General features: G+C 40.1%; 2 protein-coding genes across 5 annotated transcripts in view; both read left to right on the top strand.

Moving 5' to 3' along the window:
• The window catches only part of LOC122686751 (ATP-binding cassette sub-family C member 4-like), a 2,082,459-nt gene that overhangs the window by 850,738 nt on the left and 1,210,823 nt on the right, over positions 1 to 20,898 (top strand). The window lies entirely within an intron of this gene.
• On the top strand, positions 8,760 to 10,906 carry LOC122686756 (rab GDP dissociation inhibitor beta-like). Its single transcript, XM_043891997.1, has one exon. The coding sequence runs from the start codon at positions 8,954 to 8,956 to the stop codon at positions 10,286 to 10,288; it is 1,335 nt and encodes a 444-aa protein (XP_043747932.1). The 5' UTR covers positions 8,760 to 8,953; the 3' UTR covers positions 10,289 to 10,906.

The following is a 20,898-nucleotide window of genomic DNA, read 5'->3' as shown; positions in this document are numbered from 1 at the left end:
TCCAGTGCCATCTCTTCATGACAAATAGATGGAGAAACAATGGAAACAGTGAGAGACTTTATTTATTTATTTATTGGCTCTAAAATCACTGCAGATGGTGACTGCAGCCATGAAATTAAAAGATGCTTACTCCTTGGAAGGAAAGTTATGACCAACCTAGACAGTATATTAAAAAGCAGAGACATTACTTTTCCAACAAAGGTCTGTCTAGTCAAAGCTCTGGTTTTTCCATTAGTCATGTATGAATGTGACAGTTGGACTGTAAAGAAAGCTGAGCACTGAAGAATTGATGCTTTTGAACTGTGGTGATGGAGAAGACTCTTGAGAGTCCCTTGGACTGCAAGGATATCCAATCAGTCCACCCTAAAGTAAATCAGTCCTAAATATTCATCAGAAGGACTGATGTTGAAGCTGAAACTCCAATACTTTGGCCACCTGATGCTAAGAACTAACCCTTTGAAAAAGATTCTGATGCTGGGAAAGTTTGAAGGCAGGAGGAGAAGGGGATGACAGAGGATGAGATGGTTGGATGGCATCACCGACTCGATGGACATGAGTTTGAGTAAGCTCCAGGAGTTGGTGATGGACAGGGAAGCCTGGCGTGCTACAGTCCATAGGGTCACAAAGAGTTGGACACGACTGAGCAAGTGAACTGAGGGTTGCAAAAAAGGCACATGAGGGGACAGGGAGAACATTTCTGAGGAATTAGGTGTGAGAGACAGACTTAGTGATGTATGATTAAGGTTTCAGCAGATGGAAATATTCATGAAAGGCATTCCAGGCATTAGGACCAGCATAAACAAAAACACGATGCCTTGATCCAGTGAATGAAGAGGCACCTGCAAAGCATCCAGGGAATAGAACAACAGGGTGTGTAACACACATTTTCATGTTCAGCCCTCACTACTAGCTAGTGACCCCAAGGAAGTTGACTTGTGGAGATGAAGATTAGAGAGGTAAGTGGGGATAATTTTGTAGAAGAGATGTCCTGGGTTGGAGTGATGGGCACAGAGCCAGCCTTGGAGTTTAATCTGAGCAGTGAGGGCACGTGAATAAGAGTAGGCAGATGAGGCAGGCAGGGAGTCTGTAGCTGTTGTGCCTCCAGCTAGACATCCTGGGAAAGTGTTTCCACTTTTTGGAAACAAGTTGAAGTGGATTAAAACAAAGCTATAGCACCCATGTTTGTGAATGTGCAGAAAAACAGGTGGGAGTGGAAAATGGTATCACATTTCTGGAAGGTAGGTTGGCAGTACTTAAAGCTTCCTCTGAAACTGTTCATATCTGATTTTCAGCAATTCTACATCTGAGAATTTATCTTATGAAAATAATTAAGGTGTTTTCAAAGTTTTAGCTTCTATTTAACACAGAATTTTTTATGATGGCAAAATATTAGACTGCCTAAATATCCACCACTAGGGAGTTTGTTGAATAAATAATCAATATATTGTAATAGTCTGGCGTGCTAGTGGTAAAGAACCCACCTGCCAATGCAGGAGGTTTGGTCCCTGGGTTGAGAGGATCCCCTGGAGGAGGGCATGGCAACCCACTCCAGTATTCTTGCCTAGAGAATCCCCAAGGACAGAGGAGCCTGGTAGTCTGTGGGGTTGCAAAAAGTAGGACATGACTGAGCACACATAGCACATACTGTAAAAATATGTAACCACTAAAATAAGTATTTTTATGAAATACTAAATGAAAACAGATTACAACAGTATGTTCATATTAGTCTCATATTGTTTAAATATATGAATTTGTATCTTTAAGAATTCACAGGTCTACATCAACATCTTAAGAATGGTTTTGCCAGAGTGCTGGGCTGAGGGCTAATATTCATTTGCTTTTCAAATTCACCTGTACCAATTATGATTAAGGGAAGTATTTGTTTTACTTTGTTCTTTTAGAAGGTAATACAGCCTGGCATTCAGGTGCTAAATGTGGCCATTAAAATAATGGTTTGAGTTATGAAATAGAGTAGTCTTCAGAGCTTGGCATCATGCTGCACTCAGGGCAGGCTGTAAGTAAGGGTTGTGAGCCTGAGAAGAGAGTAATGAGAGTAAAGTGGGGAAGTCAGAAGAAAGGGTTGTTTTACATTGGGCATTGAGTGTTGATCATGTTGGGTTTCATGTATGAAGAGAGATCCATGTGCAAGTGTCTAACAAGTTGGTGTGTCATCAGAGACCAGCCTTGGCCTGCTTGGGAAAACAGGATGGGCAGTAACAAAGCAGCTAAAATAAGACAATCTCCAGGTGTCTTTGGTTTTAGTAATATAAACTTTCTGATACTGGTGGCACTCTACATGGGCAATTGGTTAGACATATTGGTGACCTGGGAAGGATTTTTAGACTGTAGTTTTGATGACTGAACTGTAGAAACAGCCAGAACTGAGTTTTCTTTGAGCTGCTTTTTTCTTACTCTTCTCACTTTGAATTCACAGTCCTCTGGTTGTGAGCACCCTGTGAGAAGGTTCCTTGTCGTATCTCAGCCAATTACACAAAGTCTACAAATGCTCCCATTTGCGCAGATGGGTCAATTTCAGCAGAGCTGATATCGTGGGGACATACGCATATTCTAACAGATAATTTTCACCTGTGTTGTGGTGAGTGTTGATGTACACATGAAAACACCCAGAAATACAGGCATACCTTGCTTTATTATATTTCACAGATAGTGTTTTTTTCTTTAAACAAGTTGAACATTTCTGGCAACCCTGAATTGAGGTAGTCCATCAGCACCATTTTCCATCAGCATTTGCTCACTTTGTGTCTCTGTCACATTTTAGTAATTCTTGCAGTCTTTCACACTTTTTCATTATTGTATTTGTTGTGATAATCTGTGATCAGTGTTCTTTAGGCTTAGGTGATGGTTAGCATTTTTATAGCAGTGAAGTACTTGAAAATTAAGGACTGTACATTGTTTTTCAGACATAATGCTATCATACACTTAGTAGACTACAGTATAGTGCAAAAGTAACTTTTATATGCACAGAGAAAAAAAATTCATATGACTTGCTTTATTTTGTGATAATCACATTATTGTAATGATCTGGGACCAAATCTGCAATATCTTTGAGGCCTGTCTGTACACAGAACCCATGAGTTCTGTGTAGAGATACACACACACACACACACACACACACACACACACAAAGACTTGCCTAAATGTTGAGAATGGTCCATCTATACCATATAAATTACGGTTTAACATAAGGTACAAAATGGCCACAAAGATAATTTAAATTAGCTAAAGCTGCTTTTCTTACATTTAGTTTCGATAAAGATAAATTATTTTTTGAAATGCCAAGGTTGGTTTTACAGACAGATTCTAAGCTTAGGAGATATTCAAATAGAAAATATGAAAAGTTCCATGCATGAGCATTCTGATTACAGTGTTCAGAAAGATTTAGTTCTTCTCTGTTTAAAGCCATGAGTTTTAAAATTTTACTGAATTAATTTACAAATGATTGAAATCATGTCTTATTCTCCTCATTGATTACAAATTCCTAAATAAAGATGAATTTATTTCTTGGGCAAGCTCATTGGTTATAAAAGGCAGTTTCTGCGTACACTGTTTGAATGCGCACAGTGAAAAGCCAATTCTTACAGTATTATTTTATTCCTGACCAGCATTTTACCTACATTGCACGATGTTTTAATTGTAGTTCGTGCACTTAATTTGTCTCTGCTTTGGTTTTAATGACTAGACTGACACTTCACATGTATCTTTCCAAAGTGCAATTGTTAAGTATTAATTTGCTTATAAAGTGCCTTTGAAGTGCTGAGAAGAAAGGTCCCATATGAATAGCAAATGTCATTCAATTCATAATGTGTATTTTGTCTACAGGCCTCTGTCTTTTAAGACACTGAGACCTGCATTTTATAATTTTAAGATGCTTCCTTTTCAAGATAGAATATAATTAAGATACTTAATATCAAGAAGTGATTTAGTTTCTCTACCAAAGAATAATTCCTCTTAAATAATAGATTCCTGAGAAAGTGATTATTTGTTTGTTTGTTTGGTTTTTTCATAAAATATAACACTTCTGACTTGACCTGTTGACATCTCTGTAAATTTACCCACATAATTCTCAAGGTCAAAATATAAAGACAGTAGGAATAAAGATAATTTAAGCTGACTTCTTATGGATCACTTAGGAGACTTCTGGCTTTTCATTGCCAGTAGATTGATCCTGTTATTTTTAACTTTAACTTAAGACTGGGGGTGGGGAGGGAGTCTCAACCTGGGGTCAGTTGTCAATGTCTGACATTTTTGGTTGCACAATGTGGGAGTGCTTCTGGTATCTAGTGCGTAGAGCTCATGGCTACTGCTAAACATCCTACAAATCACAGCACAGCCCCTTGACCTGCAACAATGAATCTTCTGACCCATAATATTAGCAGGGCCATGATTTAGAAATGTATAGACTACTGTTTATATAGAACTTTAAAAATTCATCTTCAATATCCAGGGTTTCTCCCAGGTTTGTTGCATATTAAATCTTAATCCCTCCTGGGTCTCTTTACAGGTTTGCATTGTGGGAAGAACAGGAGCTGGAAAACGTTCCCTCATCGCTGCCCTTTTTAGATTGTCAGAACCAGAAGGTAGAATTTGGATTGATGAGATCTTGACAACTAGCATGGGACTTCATGATTTAAGAAAGAAAATTGTCAGTTGTATCTCAGGTATGTAACTCATAGCATTCTCAGTAGTTCTTTTTATAAGGCACCTAAGTTTAATTGTTTTTAATTTGATTGTTTTTTTCGAATTGCATGAAAGTGTTGGTCTTTTTTTGGCCCAATAGAGCATATTTTGAACAGCAGATATTTTCAACAGATATTTTCATGAGATACCAGATTTCATTTGTTTTTGTTTGTTTGTTTTGTGTGTGTGTGTGCGATTTAGTAATTTACTCAGATTTCTGGACTCAGACTTTCTCAGGTGCCACAATTTTATCCATTGATAACCACAATTCTGAGAACAAAAGGATCAATGGCTTGTTTAGCACTAGAGAGGTTCCTAAAGGGAAACACAGATTTTAAATGTCTTACAGATAGAGTTTTGCAAAGCTACCTTTTCAAAGTTGATTATCTCCCTGGAGAAGCTTCTGTGAAACTTCAGGGTTGTGAGAATTACAGGGTGTATAGATGCTTTGTGGAGAGCTTTTAGAATTCAGCCATTAGTAAATGATTTTAATCAGGCAGACAGTACAAAATAGTGGGAAAAAAACACAGGGCATAGAATTCCATGTCTGTGCACCACAGTTTTCTCTCCCTTACAGTTAACAGTTATCAACAGTTAACAGTATCAACATCTCAAGCTGTCGTGAGGACTAAAAATAGGTCATTGCATGTGGGATGCTTCTATTAGACCCAATACGTAGTTGCTGTAATTGTGGAGCATTGAATTGACCAACTCCTCCTGAGCTCTGATTGTGTTTTCTTTGGTTCTGCTTCTTAAAGAAGTATGACTTGGGACTTCCCTGGGTTCAGTGGTTAAGACTTGGTGTTTCTACTGCAGGGTGCACCGGTTTGATCCCTGCTTGAGGAATTAAGACCCCACATGCAATGAGGTACAGTTCAGTTCAGTCACTCAGTCATGTCCGACTCTTTGTGGCACCATGGACCACAGCCCACCAGGCCTCCCTGTCCATCACCAACACCTGGAGTTTACTCAAACTCATCTCCTTTGAGTCAGTGATGCCATCCAACCATCTCATTGTCTGTCATCGCCTTCTCCTCCTGCCTTCAGTCTTTCCCAGCATCAGGGTTTTTTCAAGTGAATGAGCTCTTTGCATCAGGTGGCCAAAGTATTGGAGTTTCAGCTTCAACATCAATCCTTCCAATGAATATTCAGGACTGATTTCTTTTAGGATGGACTGGTTGGATATCCTTGCAGTCCAAGGAACTCTCAAGAGTCTCCTCCAACACCACAGTTCAAAGGCATTAATGCTTCAGTGCTCAGCTTTCTTTATAGTCCAACTCACACATCCATACATGACTACTAGAAAAACCATAGCCTTGATTAGACAGACATTTGTTGGCAAAGTAATGTCTCTGCTTTTTAATATGCTGTCTAGGTTGGTGATAAGTTTCCTTCCAAGGAGTAAGTGTCTTTTAATTTTATGGCTGAAGTCACCATCTGCAGTGATTTTGGAGCCAAAAAAAAAAAAAAAAAAAGTCAGCCACTGTTTCCCCATCTATTTGCCATGAAGTGATGGGACAAGATGCCATGATCTTAGTTTTCTAAATGTTGAGCTTTAAGACAACTTTTTCACTCTCCTCTTTTATTTTCATCAAGAGGTTCTTTAGTTCTTCTTCACTTTCTGCCATAAGGGTGGTGTCATCTGCATATTTGAAGTTACTGACATTTCTCCCGGCAATCTTGATTCCAGCTTGTGCTTCCTCCAGCCCAGCATTTCTCATGATGTACTCTGCATATAAGTTAAATAAGCAGGGTGACAATATATAGCCTTGATGTACTCCTTTTCCTATTTGCAACCAGTCTGTTGTTCCATGTCCAGTTCTAACTATTGTTTCCTGACCTGTATACAGGTTTCTCAAGAGGCAGATCAGGTGGTCTGGTAGTCCCATCTCTTTCAGAAGTTTTCAGTTTATTGTGATCCACACAGTCAAAGGCTTTGGTGTAGTCAATAAAGCAGAAATAGATGTTTTTTCTGGAACTCTCTTGCTTTTTTGATGATCCAACAGATGTTGGCAATTTGATCTCTGGTTCCTCTGCCTTTCCTAAAACCAGCTTGAACATCTGGAAGTTCAGAGTTCACGTATTGCTGAAGCCTGGCTTGGAGAATTTTGAGCATTACTTTACTAGTGTGTGAGATGAGTGCAATTGTGCAGTAGTTTGAACATTCTTTGGCATTGCCTTTCTTTGTGATTGGAATGAAAACTGAGCTTTTCCAGTCCTGTGGCCACTGCTGAGTTTTCCAAATTTGCTGGCATATTGAGTGCAGCACTTTTACTGCATCATCTTTTAGGATTTGAAATAGCTCAACTGGAATTCCATCGCATCCACTAGCTTTGTTCTTAGTGATGCTTCCTAAGGCCCACTTGACTTCACATTCCCGGATGTCTGGCTCTAGGCGAGTGATCACACCATTGTGATTATCTGGGTCATGAAGATATTTTTTGTATGGTTCTTCTGTATATGGCTGCCACCTCTTAATATCTGCCGGGACCAGCCGGCAAAGAGAACAAGTCCCGACCGCAGCAGCACGGAAGCCTGAGAAAAAGAAGCTGAAAGTAAAGGATGGGGTCGAGAGGGCTGAATGCTCTTTAGGCAAGTCAGCAACTTTATTGAGTAAAACATCTACCTTTATACTAGTAGAAGCAGAAAACATAGTTCATAAAAAATGTCATCTGGTGTATGTCACATCAATACAATTCTTTGTCTTAAGTGATTGCAGAAGCTTACATCTTGTTTTTGGCATTCCAAGATAAACTACTAAGTAAAGGTCACTACTGCATTTTTCTCAAGGAAGAACAAAGGAGACCTGGCAAATGTTTTACTACTTTATCATGGGGAGGCAGGACAGGGAATGGCCTCTTTCAAGGCTTTTCCCAGGGCCGTTTTGGGCCTTGAGCAGGCCGGCTACCTGCAAATATCTTCTGCTTCTGTTAGTTCCATACCATTTCTGTCCTTTATTGAACCCATCTTTGCATGAAATGTTCCCTTGGTATCTCTAATTTTCTTGAAGAGATCTCTAGTCTTTCCCGTTCTATTGTTTTCATCTGTTTCTTTGCACTGATCACTGAGGAGGGATTTCATATCTTTCCTTGGTATTCGTTGGAACTCTGTATTCAAATGGGAATATCTTTCCTTTTCTCCTTTGCTTTTTGCTTCTCTTATTTTCACAGCTATTTGTAAGGCCTCCTCTTACAGCCATTTTGCTTTTTTGCATTTCTTTTTCTTGGGGATGGTCTTGATCTCTGTCTCCTTTACAGTGTTACAAACCTCTCTCCATAGTTCATCAGGCTCTCTGTCTATCAGACCTAGTCCCTTGAATCTATTTCTCATTCCACCGTATAATCGTATGGGATTTGATTTAGGTCATACCTGAATGGTGTAGTGGTTTTCCCAGTTTCTTCAATTTAAGTCTGCATTTGGCAATAAGGAGTTCATGATCTGAGCTACAGTCAGCTCCGGGTCTTGTTTTTGCTGACTATATAGAGCTTCTCCATCTTTGGCTGCAAAGAATATAATCAATCTGATTTCGGTGTTGACCATCTGGTGATGTCCATGTGTAGAATCTTCTCCTGTGTTGTTGGAAGAGGGTGTTTGCTATGACCACCAAGGGAAGAAAAAAGACCTACAAATCCACAACAACTAACAAAAATGGCAATAAGAACATACTTATTGGTAATACCTTAAATGTAAACAGATTAAATTCTGTGAGGTACAGCCAAAAGAATAACAAAGTGCCTGATTTTTAGGGACTGTTTTGGAGACTGGATTATATGCACAGTAAAAGCTAAATTGGAATCAAGGTAAATTGTAAGTGGTCAAACAGGAGATGGCAAGAGTGAACCACAATCTTTTAGGAATCATTGAACTAAAATGGTCTGGGATGGGTGAATTTAACTCAAATGACCTTTATATCTACTACTGTGGGCAAGGATCCCTTAGAAGAAATGGAGTAGCCATCATAGTCAACAAAGGAGTCTGAAATGCAGTACTTGGATGCAGTCTTAAAAACAGCAGAATGGCTCTCTCTCGCAGCCTTCCCTACCCTCCTCGCCCCATTCTTCTCTTCCCGTTTGAGGTGGCGGCCGGCTCTCCCCTGGCCAGCTCCGTGTAGCCTCTGCCCCCGCGTCCCTTTTCCCTCCGGCCCCTTCCGGCCTGAGCACTCGCCCCCCCCCCACCGTCCTCCGCCTCCTCCTCGGGGAAGCCACAGCCCCAGATCCCTAGAGCTCTGAGCCTTCTCTGGGTCTCCAGCCCCACCATGAATGAGGAGTATGACGTGATGGTGCTGGGCACTGGCCTGAAGGAATGTATCCTGTCAGGTATAATGTCAGTGAATGGGAAGAAAGTTCTTCACATGGATAGAAACCCGTATTCTGGAGGAGAGAGTGCATCTATAACACCGCTGGAAGATTTTTACAAAATATTTAAGATACCCGGAACTCCACCAGCATCCATGGGCAGAGGAAGAGACTGGAATGTTGACTTAATCCCCAAGTTCCTTATGGCAAATGGTCAGCTGGTTAAGATGCTGCTTTTTACGGAGGTCACTCGCTATCTGGATTTCAAAGTGACTGAAGGGAGCTTTGTTTATAAGGGAGGAAAGATCTACAAGGTTCCTTCCACTGAAGCAGAAGCCCTGGCATCTAGCCTAATGAGGCTGTTTGAAAAACGTCGATTCAGAAAATTCCTGGTATATGTCGCCAACTTTGATGAGAACGATCCTCGAACTTTTGAGGGCATTGATCCTAAGAAGACATCAATGCGAGAGGTGTATAAGAAATTCAACTTGGGCCAAGATGTTATAGATTTTACTGGTCATGCCCTGGCACTTTACAGAACTGATGACTATTTAGATCAGTCATGTTGTGAAACCATTAATAGGATTAAACTTTACAGCGAATCTTTGGCAAGATATGGCAAAAGCCCATACCTTTATCCACTCTACGGCCTTGGAGAACTGCCACAGGGATTTGCACGGCTAAGTACTATTTATGGAGATACCTACATGCTGAATAAACCAACTGAAGAAATAATTATGCAGAATGGAAAGGTGATTGGTGTAAAATCTGAAGGAGAGATTGCTCGCTGTAAGCAGCTCATCTGTGATCCCAGCTATGTGAAAGATCAAGTAGAAAAAGTGGGCCAGGTGATCAGAGTCATCTGTATCCTCAGCCACCCCATCAGAAACACTAACGACGCCAACTCCTGCCAGATCATTATTCCACAGAATAAAGTCAACCAGAAGTCAGATATCTACGTCTGCATGATCTCTGCACACAACATGGCCACACAGGGCAAGTACATTGCCATCTCCAGCACAACGGTGGAGACCAAGGAGCCCGAGAAGGAAATCAGACCAGCCCTGGAGCTCTTGGAACCAATTGAGCAGAAATTCATTAGCATCAGTCACCTCCTTGTACCAAAAGACTTGGGAACAGAAAGCCAGATCTTTATATCCCATACCTATGATGCAACAACTCACTTTGAGACGACCTGTGATGACATTAAGGACATCTATAAGAGGATGACGGGATCCAAGTTTGACTTTGAGGAAATGAAGTGCAAGAAAAATGACATCTATGGGGAAGACTAACAGCAGTACATGTATCATCTAATTAGGACAAACTTAAAATTTGGCAAATGATGCATATTGTATGAAATCAGTATTGTAAGGCCTGCTTTTGTAATCAAAACAGAGATTGCAGAACACTGTACCAGTAAATATTCCTCCCCTTTCTAATATCATGTATTAACTTGTTTTCATGGAGTGGCTCTTCCGAATTGACAGGTTCCCACGTTCTGTTCAATTTAACCAATACTGGCTTGTGTTTTCTAGTGAAGGATCAGTTTTAAAACCTTGTGATACTGATACAGAGAACTTGATACAGTATTTGTATCTTTTAATCAGTGTAGCCTTTGCAGTTATGAGCTTCAGCTGCTCAAGAGCTGGGTAAGTGCAGCTTGCGTGCCATCTTGTCCTCTTGACGGTAAGGAGGTTCAGAACTGAATGTCTGTAACTGGGGACAGCGTCCCTCACTCCTCCCCACCCCTGTCCGTTCACATCATGTGTCAGGACAGTGCCCACCCAGCCCAGCCACAAGCTTGGTTTTACGTGGGCCTCCAGTTCTAACCAAACCCAGACTTGGAGAGTCTTTTGGAGGAAGCCTGTGTGCAGTGTTTTAACCTATTAAAACTGATGAGCACAGAGGGGAAAGAAACCCATCATAAAGCAAGTAAACGTAGGAGCTTCTTCTGTATCCCAGATGTGGCTTCTTCAATGGACCAAGCTGCAGCACAGTATTGATTTGACAGAACCTCTGCTTCACTGATGTCTCCAAGTGATTTCTGTACTGCAAATAAAGCCAAACTCTGGAAACAAACAAACAAACAAACAAACAAACAAACAAAAACCACACACAGCAGAATGATCTCTGTTCATTTCCAAGGCAAACCATTCAATATCACAGTAATAAAAGTCTATGCCCCAACCAGTAATGCTGAAAAAGCTGAAGTTGAATGGTTCTATGAAGACCTACAAGAAATTCTAGAACTAACACCCCCAAAAGATGTCCTTTTCATTATAGGGGACTGGGATGTAAAAGTAGGAAGTTAAGATACCTGGAGTAACAGGCAAATTTGGCCTTGGAGCAAATGAAGTAAGGTAAAGATAAACAGTTTTGGCAAGAGAATGCACTGGTTATAGCAAACATCCTCTTCCAACAACACAAGAGATGACTCTACACATGGACATCATCTGATGGTCAATAATGAAATTAAATTGATTATATTCTTTGCAATCAAAATGGAGAAGCTCTATACATTCTGCAAAAACAAGACTGGGAGCTGACCGGCTCAGATCATGAACTCCTTATTGCCAAATTCAGACTTAAATTGAAGAAAGTAGGGAAAACCACTACACCATTCAGGTATGATGTATCAAATCCCTTATGATTATATGGTGGAAGTGACAAACAAATTCAAAGGATTAAATCTGATAGATAGAATGCCTGAAGAACTATGGATGGAAGTTCATGATATTTCACAGGAGGCAGGTATCAAGACCATCCCCAAGAAAAAGAAATGCAAACAAGCAAAATGGCTGTCTGGGCAGGCTTTACAAATAGCTGAGAAAAGAAGAGAAGCTAAAGGCAAACAAGAAAAGGAAAGATATATGCTTCTGAATGCAGAGTTTCAAAGAATAGCACAGAGAGATAAGAAAGCCTTCCTCAGTGATCAATGCAAAGAAATAGAGGAAAACAGTTGAATGGGAAGCTAGAGATCTCTTCAAGAAAATTAGAGATACCAAGGGAACATTTCATGCAAAGATGATCATAAGAAAGGACAGAAACAGTATGAACCTAACAGAATCAGAAGATATTAAGAAGAGGTGGCAAGGATACACAGAAGAACTATACAAAAAAGATTTTCATGACCTAGATAACCACGTTGGTGTGATCACTCACCTAGAGCCAGACATCCTGGAATGTGAAGTCAACTGGGCCTTAGGAGGCATCATTACGAACAAAGCTAGTGGAGGTGATGGAATTCCAGTTGAGCTATTTCAAATCCTGAAAGATGATGCTGTGAAAGTGCTGCGCCCAATAAGCCAGCAAATTTGGAATACTCAGCAGTGGCCACAGGACTGGAAAAGGTCCGTTTTCATTCCAATCCCTAAGAAAGGCAATCCCAAAGAATACTCAAACTACCACACAATTGCACTCATATCACATGCTTGCAAAGTAATGCTTAAAATTCTCCAAGCCAGGCTTCAACAATACATGAACCATGAACCTCCAGATGTTCAAGCTGGATATAGAAAAGGTAGAGAAACTAGAGATTAAATTGCCAACATCCATTGGATCATTGAAAAAGCAAGACAGTTCCAGAATAACATCTACTTCTTTATTGACTACACAAAAGCCCCTGGCTGTGTGGATCACAACAAACTGTGGAAAATTCTGAAAGAGATGGAAATATCAGACCAACTTACCTGCCTCCTATGAAATCTGTATGCAGGTCAAGAAGCAACAGTTAGAACTACACATGGAATAAGAGACTGGTTCCAAATCGGGAAAAGAGTATGTCAAGGCTGTATATTGTCACTGTGCTTATTTAACTTATATGCAGAGTGTATCATGCAAAATGTTGGGCTAGCTGAAGCACAAGTTGGAATCAAGATTGCCGGGAGAAATATCAGTAACTTCAGATATGCAGATGAAACCACCCTTATGGCAGAAAGTGAAGAAGAACTAAAGAACCTCTTGATGAAAGTAAAAGAGGAGAGTGAAAAACTTGGCTTAAAACTCAACATTTAGAAAACTAAGATCATGGCATCTTGTCCCATCACTTCATGGCAAATAGAGGGAGAAACAATGGAAACATGAGAGACTTTATTTATTTATTTATTTATTTATTTTTGGCTCCAAAATCACTGCAGATGGTGACTTCAGCCATGAAATTAAATGATGCTTGCTCCTTGGAAGAAAAGCTATGACCAACCTAGACAGCATATTTAAAAACATAGAAATTACTTTGCCAACAGTGGTCTGTCTAGTCAAAGCTATGGTTTCTCCAGTAGTCATATATGAATGTGTGAGTTGGACTTTAAAGAAAGCAGAGTGCCTAAGAATTGATGCTTTTGAACTGTGGTGCTGGAGAAGACTCTTGGGAGTCCCTTGGACTACAAGGATATTGAACCAGTCAATCCTAAAGGAAATCAGTCCTAAATATTCATCAGAAGGACTGATGTTGAAGCTGAAGCTCCAATACTTTGGCCACTTGATGCGAAGAACTACCTCATTGGAAAAGACCTTGATGTGCTGGGAAAGACTGAAGGCAGGAAGAGAAGGGAATGACAGAGGGTCAGATGACTTGACGGACATGAATTTAAGTAAGCTCCGGGAGCTGGTGATGGACAGGGAGGCCTGGCATGCTGCAGTCCGTGGGTTCACAAAGAGTTGAACACGACTAAGCCACTGAACTGAAAAGCTCCTATCATTCCTTGTGGTTTATCTGCTCAACATAATTCATAGAATATTTATTGAACATCTATATATCCTCCAAGTATATAGCCAAGGACTGCATAGGCCCTGTACCTTCATATTCCATCCTGCCCTCTGCTTTAACAGACTTGGTGGGGTTTTGTTTTTTAATTTTGAGGGGTGTTTTGCTTGTTTGTTTTTAATACTTTGCAATAATCAAGGGGAGCTCAGGAAATGCCCTCTTGAGGTGAGAAAGACAGGAGAGGAGACAAAAAGTGTCAGACATGTGTGCTTCCTGGAATGTGGGTATAAAGAGTTCTGAAATGCCTCTTTATTAGGAAGCCTATAGAACATGGTACCCAAAGAAAAGAAAAAATGGATTTGCATCTTATAACTGAGTCCAGCTCTTGCTACCTACTCCTTGCCTCTAATGACTGGAATTAGCATAAGTCCTTTTTTTAAATTTATTTATTTTTTTCATTTATTTTTTATTAGTTGGAGGCTAATTACTTTACAATATCGTAGCGGTTTTTGCCGTACATTGACATGAATCAGCCATGGATTTACATGTGCTCCCCATCCTGAACCCCCCTCCCACCTCCCTCCCCCTCCCATCCCTCCGGGTCATCCCAGTGCACCAGCCCCGAACACTTGTCTCATGCATCCAACCTGGACTGGCAATCTGTTTCACACTTGATAATATACATGTTTCGATGCTGTTCTCTCAGATCATCCCACCCTCACCTTCTCCCATAGAATCCAAAAGTCTGTTCTGTACATCTGTGTCTCTTTTTCTGTTTTGCATATAGGGTTATTGTTACCATCTTTCTCAATTCCATATATGTGCATTAGTATACTGTATTGGTGTTTATCTTTCTGGCTTACTTCACTCTGTATAATGGGCTCCAGTTTTATCCATCTCATTAAAACTGATTCAAATGTATTCTTTTTAATGGCCGAGTAATATTCCATTGTGTATATGTACTACAGCTTTCTTATCCATTCGTCTGCTGGTGGGCACCTAGGTTGCTTCCATGTCCTGGCTATTATAAACAGTGCTGCAATGTACATTGGGGTACATGTGTCTCTTTTAGTTCTGGTTTCCTCGGTGTGTATGCCCAGGAGTGGGATTGCTGGGTCATGTGGCAGTTCTATTTCCAGTTTTTTAAGAAATCTCCACACTGTTCTCCATATTGGCTGTACTCGTTTGCTTTCCCACCAACAGTGTAAGAGGGTTCCCTTTTCTCCACATCCTCTCCAGCATTTATTTCTTGTAGACTTTTGGAAAGTGTTCTAGTTTCATTCTTTTACAAGTGGTTGACCAGTTTTCCCAGCACCACTTGTTAAAGAGGTTGTCTTTATTCCATTGTATATCCTTTCTGCCTTTGTCAAAGATAAGGTGTCCATAGGCATGTGGATTTATCTCTGGGCTTTCTATTTTCTTCCATTGATCTATATTTCTGTCTTTGTGCGAGTACCATACTGTCTTGATGACTGTGGCTTTGTAGTAGAGCCTGAAGTCAGGCTGGTTGATTCCTCCAGTTCCAGTCTTCTTTCTCAAGATTGCTTTGGCTATTCAAGGTTTTTTTTTTGTATTTCCATACAAATTGTGAAATTATTTGTTCTAGTTCTGTGAAGAATACTGGTGGCAGCTTGATAGGGATTGCATTGAATCTATAGATTGCTTTGGGTAGTATAGTCATTTTCACAATATTGATTCTACCAATCCATGAACACGGTATATTTCTCCATCTATTTGTGTTCTCTTTGATTTCTTTCATCAGTGTTTCATAGTTTTCTATGTATAGGTCTTTTGTTTCTTTAGGTAGATATACTCTTAAGTGTTTTATTCTTTTTGTCGCAATGGTGAATGGTATTGTTTCTGTAATTTCTCTTTCTGTTTTCTCATTGTTAGTGTATAGGAATGCAAGGGATTTTTCTGTGTTAATTTTATATTCTGCAACTTTACTATATTCATTGATTAGTTCTAGTAATTTTCTGGTAGAGTCTTTAGGGTTTTCTATGTAGAGGATCATGTCATCTGCAAACAGTGAGAATTTCACTTCTTCTTTTCCTATCTGGATTCCTTTTATTTCTTTTTCTGCTCTGATTGCTGTGACCAATACTTCCAAGACTATGTTGAATAGTAGTGGTGAGAGTGGGCACCCTTGTCTTGTTCTTGATTTTAGGGGAAATGCTTTCAGTTTTTCACCATTGAGGGTAATGTTTGCTGTGGGTTTGTCATATATAGCTTTTATTATGTTGAGGTATGTTCCTTCTATGCCTGCCTTCTGGAGAGTTTTTATCATAAGTGGATGTTGAATTTTGTCAAAGGCTTTTTCTGCATCTATAGAGATAATCGTATGGTTTTTGTCTTTCAATTTATTAATATGGTGTATTATATTGATTGATTTGTGGATATTAAAGAATCCTTGGATTCCTGGGATAAAGCCCACTTGGTCATGATGTATAATCTTTTTAATATGTTGTTGGATTCTGTTTGCTAGAATTTTATTAAGGATTTTTGCATCTATGTTCATCAGTGATATTGGCCTGTAGTTTTCTTTTATTGTGGCATCTTTGTCTAGTTTTGGAATTAGGGTGATGGTGGCCTCATAGAATGAGTTTGGAAGTTTACCTTCTTCTGCAATTTTCTGGAAGAGTTTGAGTAAGATAGGTGTTAGCTCTTCTCTAAATTTTTGGTAGAATTCAGCTGTGCAGCCATCTGGTCCTAGGCTTTTGTTTCCTAGAAGATTTCTGATTATAGTTTCGATTTCTGTACTTGTGATGGGTCTGTTAAGATCGTCTTTTTTTTCCTGGTTCAGTTTTGGAAAGTTATACTTTTCTAAGAATTTGTCCATTTCTTCCAAGTTGTCCATTTTATTGGCATAGAGCTGCTGGTAGTAGTCTCTTATGATCCTTTGTATTTCAGTGTTGTCTGTTGTGATCTCTGCATTTTCATTTCTAATTTTGTTGATTTGGTTCTTCTCCCTTTGTTTCTTAATGAGTCTTGCTAACAGTTTGTCAATTTTGTTTATCTTTTCAAAAAACCAGCTCTTAGCTTTGTTGATTTTTGCTATGGTCTCTTTAGTTTCTTTTGCATTTATTTCTGTCCTAATTTTTACAATTTCTTTCCTTCTGCTAACCCTGGGGTTCTTCATTTCTTCCTTCTCTGTTGCTTTAGGTGTAGAGTTAGGTTATTTATTTGACTTTTTTCTTGTTTCTTGCAGTAAGCCTGTATTGCTATGAACCTTCCCCTTAGCACTGCTTTTACAGTGTCCCATAGGTTTTGGGTTGTTGTGTTTTCATTTTCATTCGTTTCTATGCATATTTTGATTTCTTTTTCGATTTCTTCTCTGATTTGTTGGTTATTCAGAAGTGTGTTATTTAGCCTTCATATGTTTGAATTTTTAATAATTTTTTCCTGTAATTGAGATTTAATCTTACTGCATTGTGGTCAGAAAAGATGACTGGAATGATTTCAGTTTTTTGAAGTTACCAAGGCTAGATTTATGGCCCAGGATGTGATCTATTCTGGAGAAGGTTCCATGTGCATTGAGAAAAATGGGAAATTGATTGTTTTGGGGTGAAATGTCCTATAGATATCAATCAGGTCTAGCTGGTCCATTGTGTCACTTAAAGTTTGTGTGTCCTTGTTAATTTTCTGTTTAGTCGATCTGTCCATAGGTGTAAGTGGGGTATTAAAATCTCCCACTATTATTGTGTTATTGTTAATTTCCCCTTTCATACTCGTTAGCATTTGCCTTACATATTGCGGTGCTCCTATGTTGGGTGCATATATACTTATAGTTGTTGTATATTCTTCTTGGATTGCTCCTTTGATCATTGTGTAGTGTCCTTCTTTGTCTCTTTTCACAGCCTTTATTTCAAAGTCTATTTTATCTGATATGAGTATTGCGACTCCTGCTTTCTTTTGGTCTCTGTTTGCGTGAAATATTTTTTTCTAGCCCTTCACTTTCAGTCTGTATGTGTCCCTTGTTTTGAGGTGGGTCTCTTGTAGACAGCAGATATAGGAGTCTTGTTTCTGTATCCATTCAGCCAATCTTTGTCTTTTGGTTGGGACATTCAACCCATTTACATTTAAGGTATTTATTGATAGCTATGGTCCCGTTGCCAGTTACTTTGTTGTTTTGGATTTGTGTTTATAGAACCTTTCTGTTCCCTGTCTAGAGAAGATCCTTTAGCATTTGTTGAAGAGCTGGTTTGGTGGTGCTGAATTCTCTCAGCTTTTGCTTGTCTGTAAAAATTTTGATTTCTCCTTCATATCTGAATGAGATCCTTGCTGGGTACAGTAATCTGGGTTGTAGATTATTCTTTTTCATTACTTTAAGTATGTCCTGCCATTTCCCTCTGGCCTGAAGAGTTTCTATTGATAGATCAGCTGTTATCCTTATGGGAATCCCTTTGTGTGTTATTTGTTGTTTCTCCCTTGCTGCTTTTAACATTTGTTCTTTGTGTTTGATCTTTGTTAATTTGGTTAATATTTGTCTTGGGGTGTTTCGCCTTGAGTTTATCCTGTTTGGAACTCTCTGGGTTTCTTGGACTTGGGTGGCTATTTCCTTCCCCATTTTAGGGAAGTTTTCAGCTATTATCTCCTCGAATATTTTCTCATGGCCTTTCTTTTTGTCTTCTTCTTCTGGGACTCCTATGACTCGAATGTTGGGGCGTTTCACATTGTCCCAGAGGTCCCTGAGGTTGTCCTCATTTCTTTTGATTCTTTTTTCTTTTTTCCTCTCTGCTTCATTTATTTCCACCATTTTATCTTCTACCTCACTTATCCTATGTTCTGCCTCTGTTATTCTACTGTTGGTTCCCTTCAGAGTGTTGTTATCTCATTTATTGCATTGTTCCTTTTTAATTGACTCTTTTTATTTCTTCTAGGTCCTTGTTAAACATTTCTTGAATCTTTTCAATCCTTGTCCCCAGGCTATTTATTTGTAAATCCATTTTGTTTTCAAAATTTTGGATCATTTTTATTATCATTATTCTAAATTCTTTTTCAGGTAGATTCCCTATCTCCTCCTCTTTTGTTTGGCTTAGTGGGCATTTTTCATGTTCCTTTACCTGCTGGGTATTTCTCTACCTTTTCATCTTGTTTAGATTGCTGGGTTTGGGGTGGCCTTTCTGTATTCTTGTGGTCTGTGGTTCCTTTTTATTGTGGAGGTTTCTCCCAGTGGGTGGGGTTGGACAATTTGCTTGTCAAGGTTTCCTGGTTAGGGAAGCTTGTGTCGGTGTTCTGTTGGGTGGAGCTGGATTTCTTCTCTCTGGGGTGCAATGGAGTGTCCAGTAGTGAGTTTTGAGATGGGTCTATGTGTTTGATGTGACTTTGGGCAGCCTGTATGTTGACACTCAGGTCTATGTTCCTGCGTTGCTGGAGAATTTGCATGGTATGTCTTGCTCTGGATCTTATTGGCTCTTGTGTGCTGGTTGGTTTCAGTGTAGGTATGGAGGCTTTTGGATGATCTCTTATTACTTAATGTTCCCTGTAGTCAGGAGTTCTCTGGTGTTCTCAGGTTTTGGGGTTAAGTCTCCTGCCTCTGGATTTCAGTCTTATTCTTCCAGTAGTTTCCAGACTTCTCCAACTATGCAGCACTGTTAATAAAACTTCTAGGTTGATGGTGAAAAGATTCTCCACAGTGAGGGACACCCAGCGAGGTTCACAGATTTACATGAAGAAGAGGAGAGGGAGGAAGGAGATAGAGATGAGCAGAAGGAGAAAAAGGGGGACTCAAGAGGAGAGAGATAGAGCTACACAGTACTCTGTCCCCTAAGTGTTCTCCATAGCCCAGAACACCCACAGAGATTCACAGAGTTGGATTGAGAAGAGACGGGGGAGGGAGGAAATAGAGGTGATCTGGGGGAGAGAAAGGAGTGTCAAAAGGGGGAGAGAGTAATGATCACACTCCTGAGTAAAAATGGGTACTGAATATTGGATTCTTAAATGTTCAAAATTGATATCAAATATTGAAAAACAAAGATTAAAAGTCTAGAGTACAGGTTAGACTCTTAAAAATACAATATTAAAAACAAAAAATTAAGGAAGTATATATGAAGTTTGCTTTAAAATAGGGTCTTTTTTTTCTTTTAAGGTTATAGTAGGTTATGGAAATGAAAATTAAGAAGTAATAGAGGAGTAATAGAGGATTTTAAAAAAAGAAAAAATAAACTTTTTTTTAATTTAAAAAATATTAAAATTATATCTAGGAATTTCTCTGGAGCTGTTGTGAGCAGTATGGGTTCAGTTCAGTTTCAGATAGCTCCTTGTTCCAGCTTACACTTCTCAATATCTATAGGCCCCTTCTGGTGTAGTTGGTGTTAACTACAGGGATTTTAATCTGTTGCACCTGTCACTTCTGAAGCGATTCCCTTTGTTTATTTGACTTTTGTTTGCAGGTCTCTACAGTGTCTAATTTTCGCCCTGACACAAGTGGGCGGAGTTGGTCTCTTGTTTAGGTTCGCTTGTTTAGCCATGCTGTGGGGAGGTAGGGGCACTGCAGACAAATGTCACTGGCGTGTGTGGGGAGCACTCGTAGTGTTTTGGCCACACTGGGTTTGCCCCCGCTCATGGTGCGTGTGATTTCCCCATCTACACTGCTCAGGCTCCAGGTTGCTCTACAGGAAGCGGGCCCTGAGTTGCTTGCACTTCCCAGGCCTAAGCGGCTCAGGTTCCAGTTTTCAGGTACTCCACAAAAGCGCAGACTCGGTTGGCCCTGAGTTTTGTGCCTTCCCCAGCTGGAGCAGCTCAGGCAGCCAGGAGCTTGATGAGTGCACTCTCCCCAGGTGCAGTGCACCTTATCCCCTCCACGGTCCCAGCCTCAATTTCCAGTCGTGCTGGTCCAGTGCGCCTTGCGTCTGTTCTGGGGAGCTGGTCTCTAGCTGCGACCCTCCCAGCAGATGTCAACTGTCCAGAATCTCAGGAAGTCTTTGGTTATAAACTGGAAGCCTGTTTGCAGTCTCTGGGGCCGAATTTGTCCCTTTTCCCTTCCCCCTGCCTCCTGCCTCCAGCGGGGGATGGGCCGGTCCGCAGCAGGCTAGCTCTTCTTGGGAATTGCTCAGTCCTTCTCTCTCTCTCTCTCTCTCTCTCTCTCTCTCTCTCGCTATCCCACAGTTTAAGTTGCTATCTCACGTTAGCTCCCTCCGATTGCCCTCAGAGCATTCAGGCCCAGTCCTTACCCTAAGCAATGCCGCCCGCTCCTCTCTG

This window comes from Cervus elaphus, chromosome 30 (genome assembly GCF_910594005.1).
Source record: "Cervus elaphus chromosome 30, mCerEla1.1, whole genome shotgun sequence".
In the NCBI taxonomy this organism is placed as follows: domain Eukaryota; kingdom Metazoa; phylum Chordata; class Mammalia; order Artiodactyla; family Cervidae; genus Cervus; species Cervus elaphus.
The sequence above is the reverse complement of the archived record's forward strand: the minus strand, read 5'-3'. Positions and strand labels throughout refer to the sequence as shown.

Excerpts from the sequence above, each read along its gene's own strand:
- LOC122686756 (XM_043891997.1), top strand. The coding sequence starts at position 8,954 with ATGAATGAGGAGTATGACGTGATGGTGCTGGGCACTGGCCTGAAGGAA.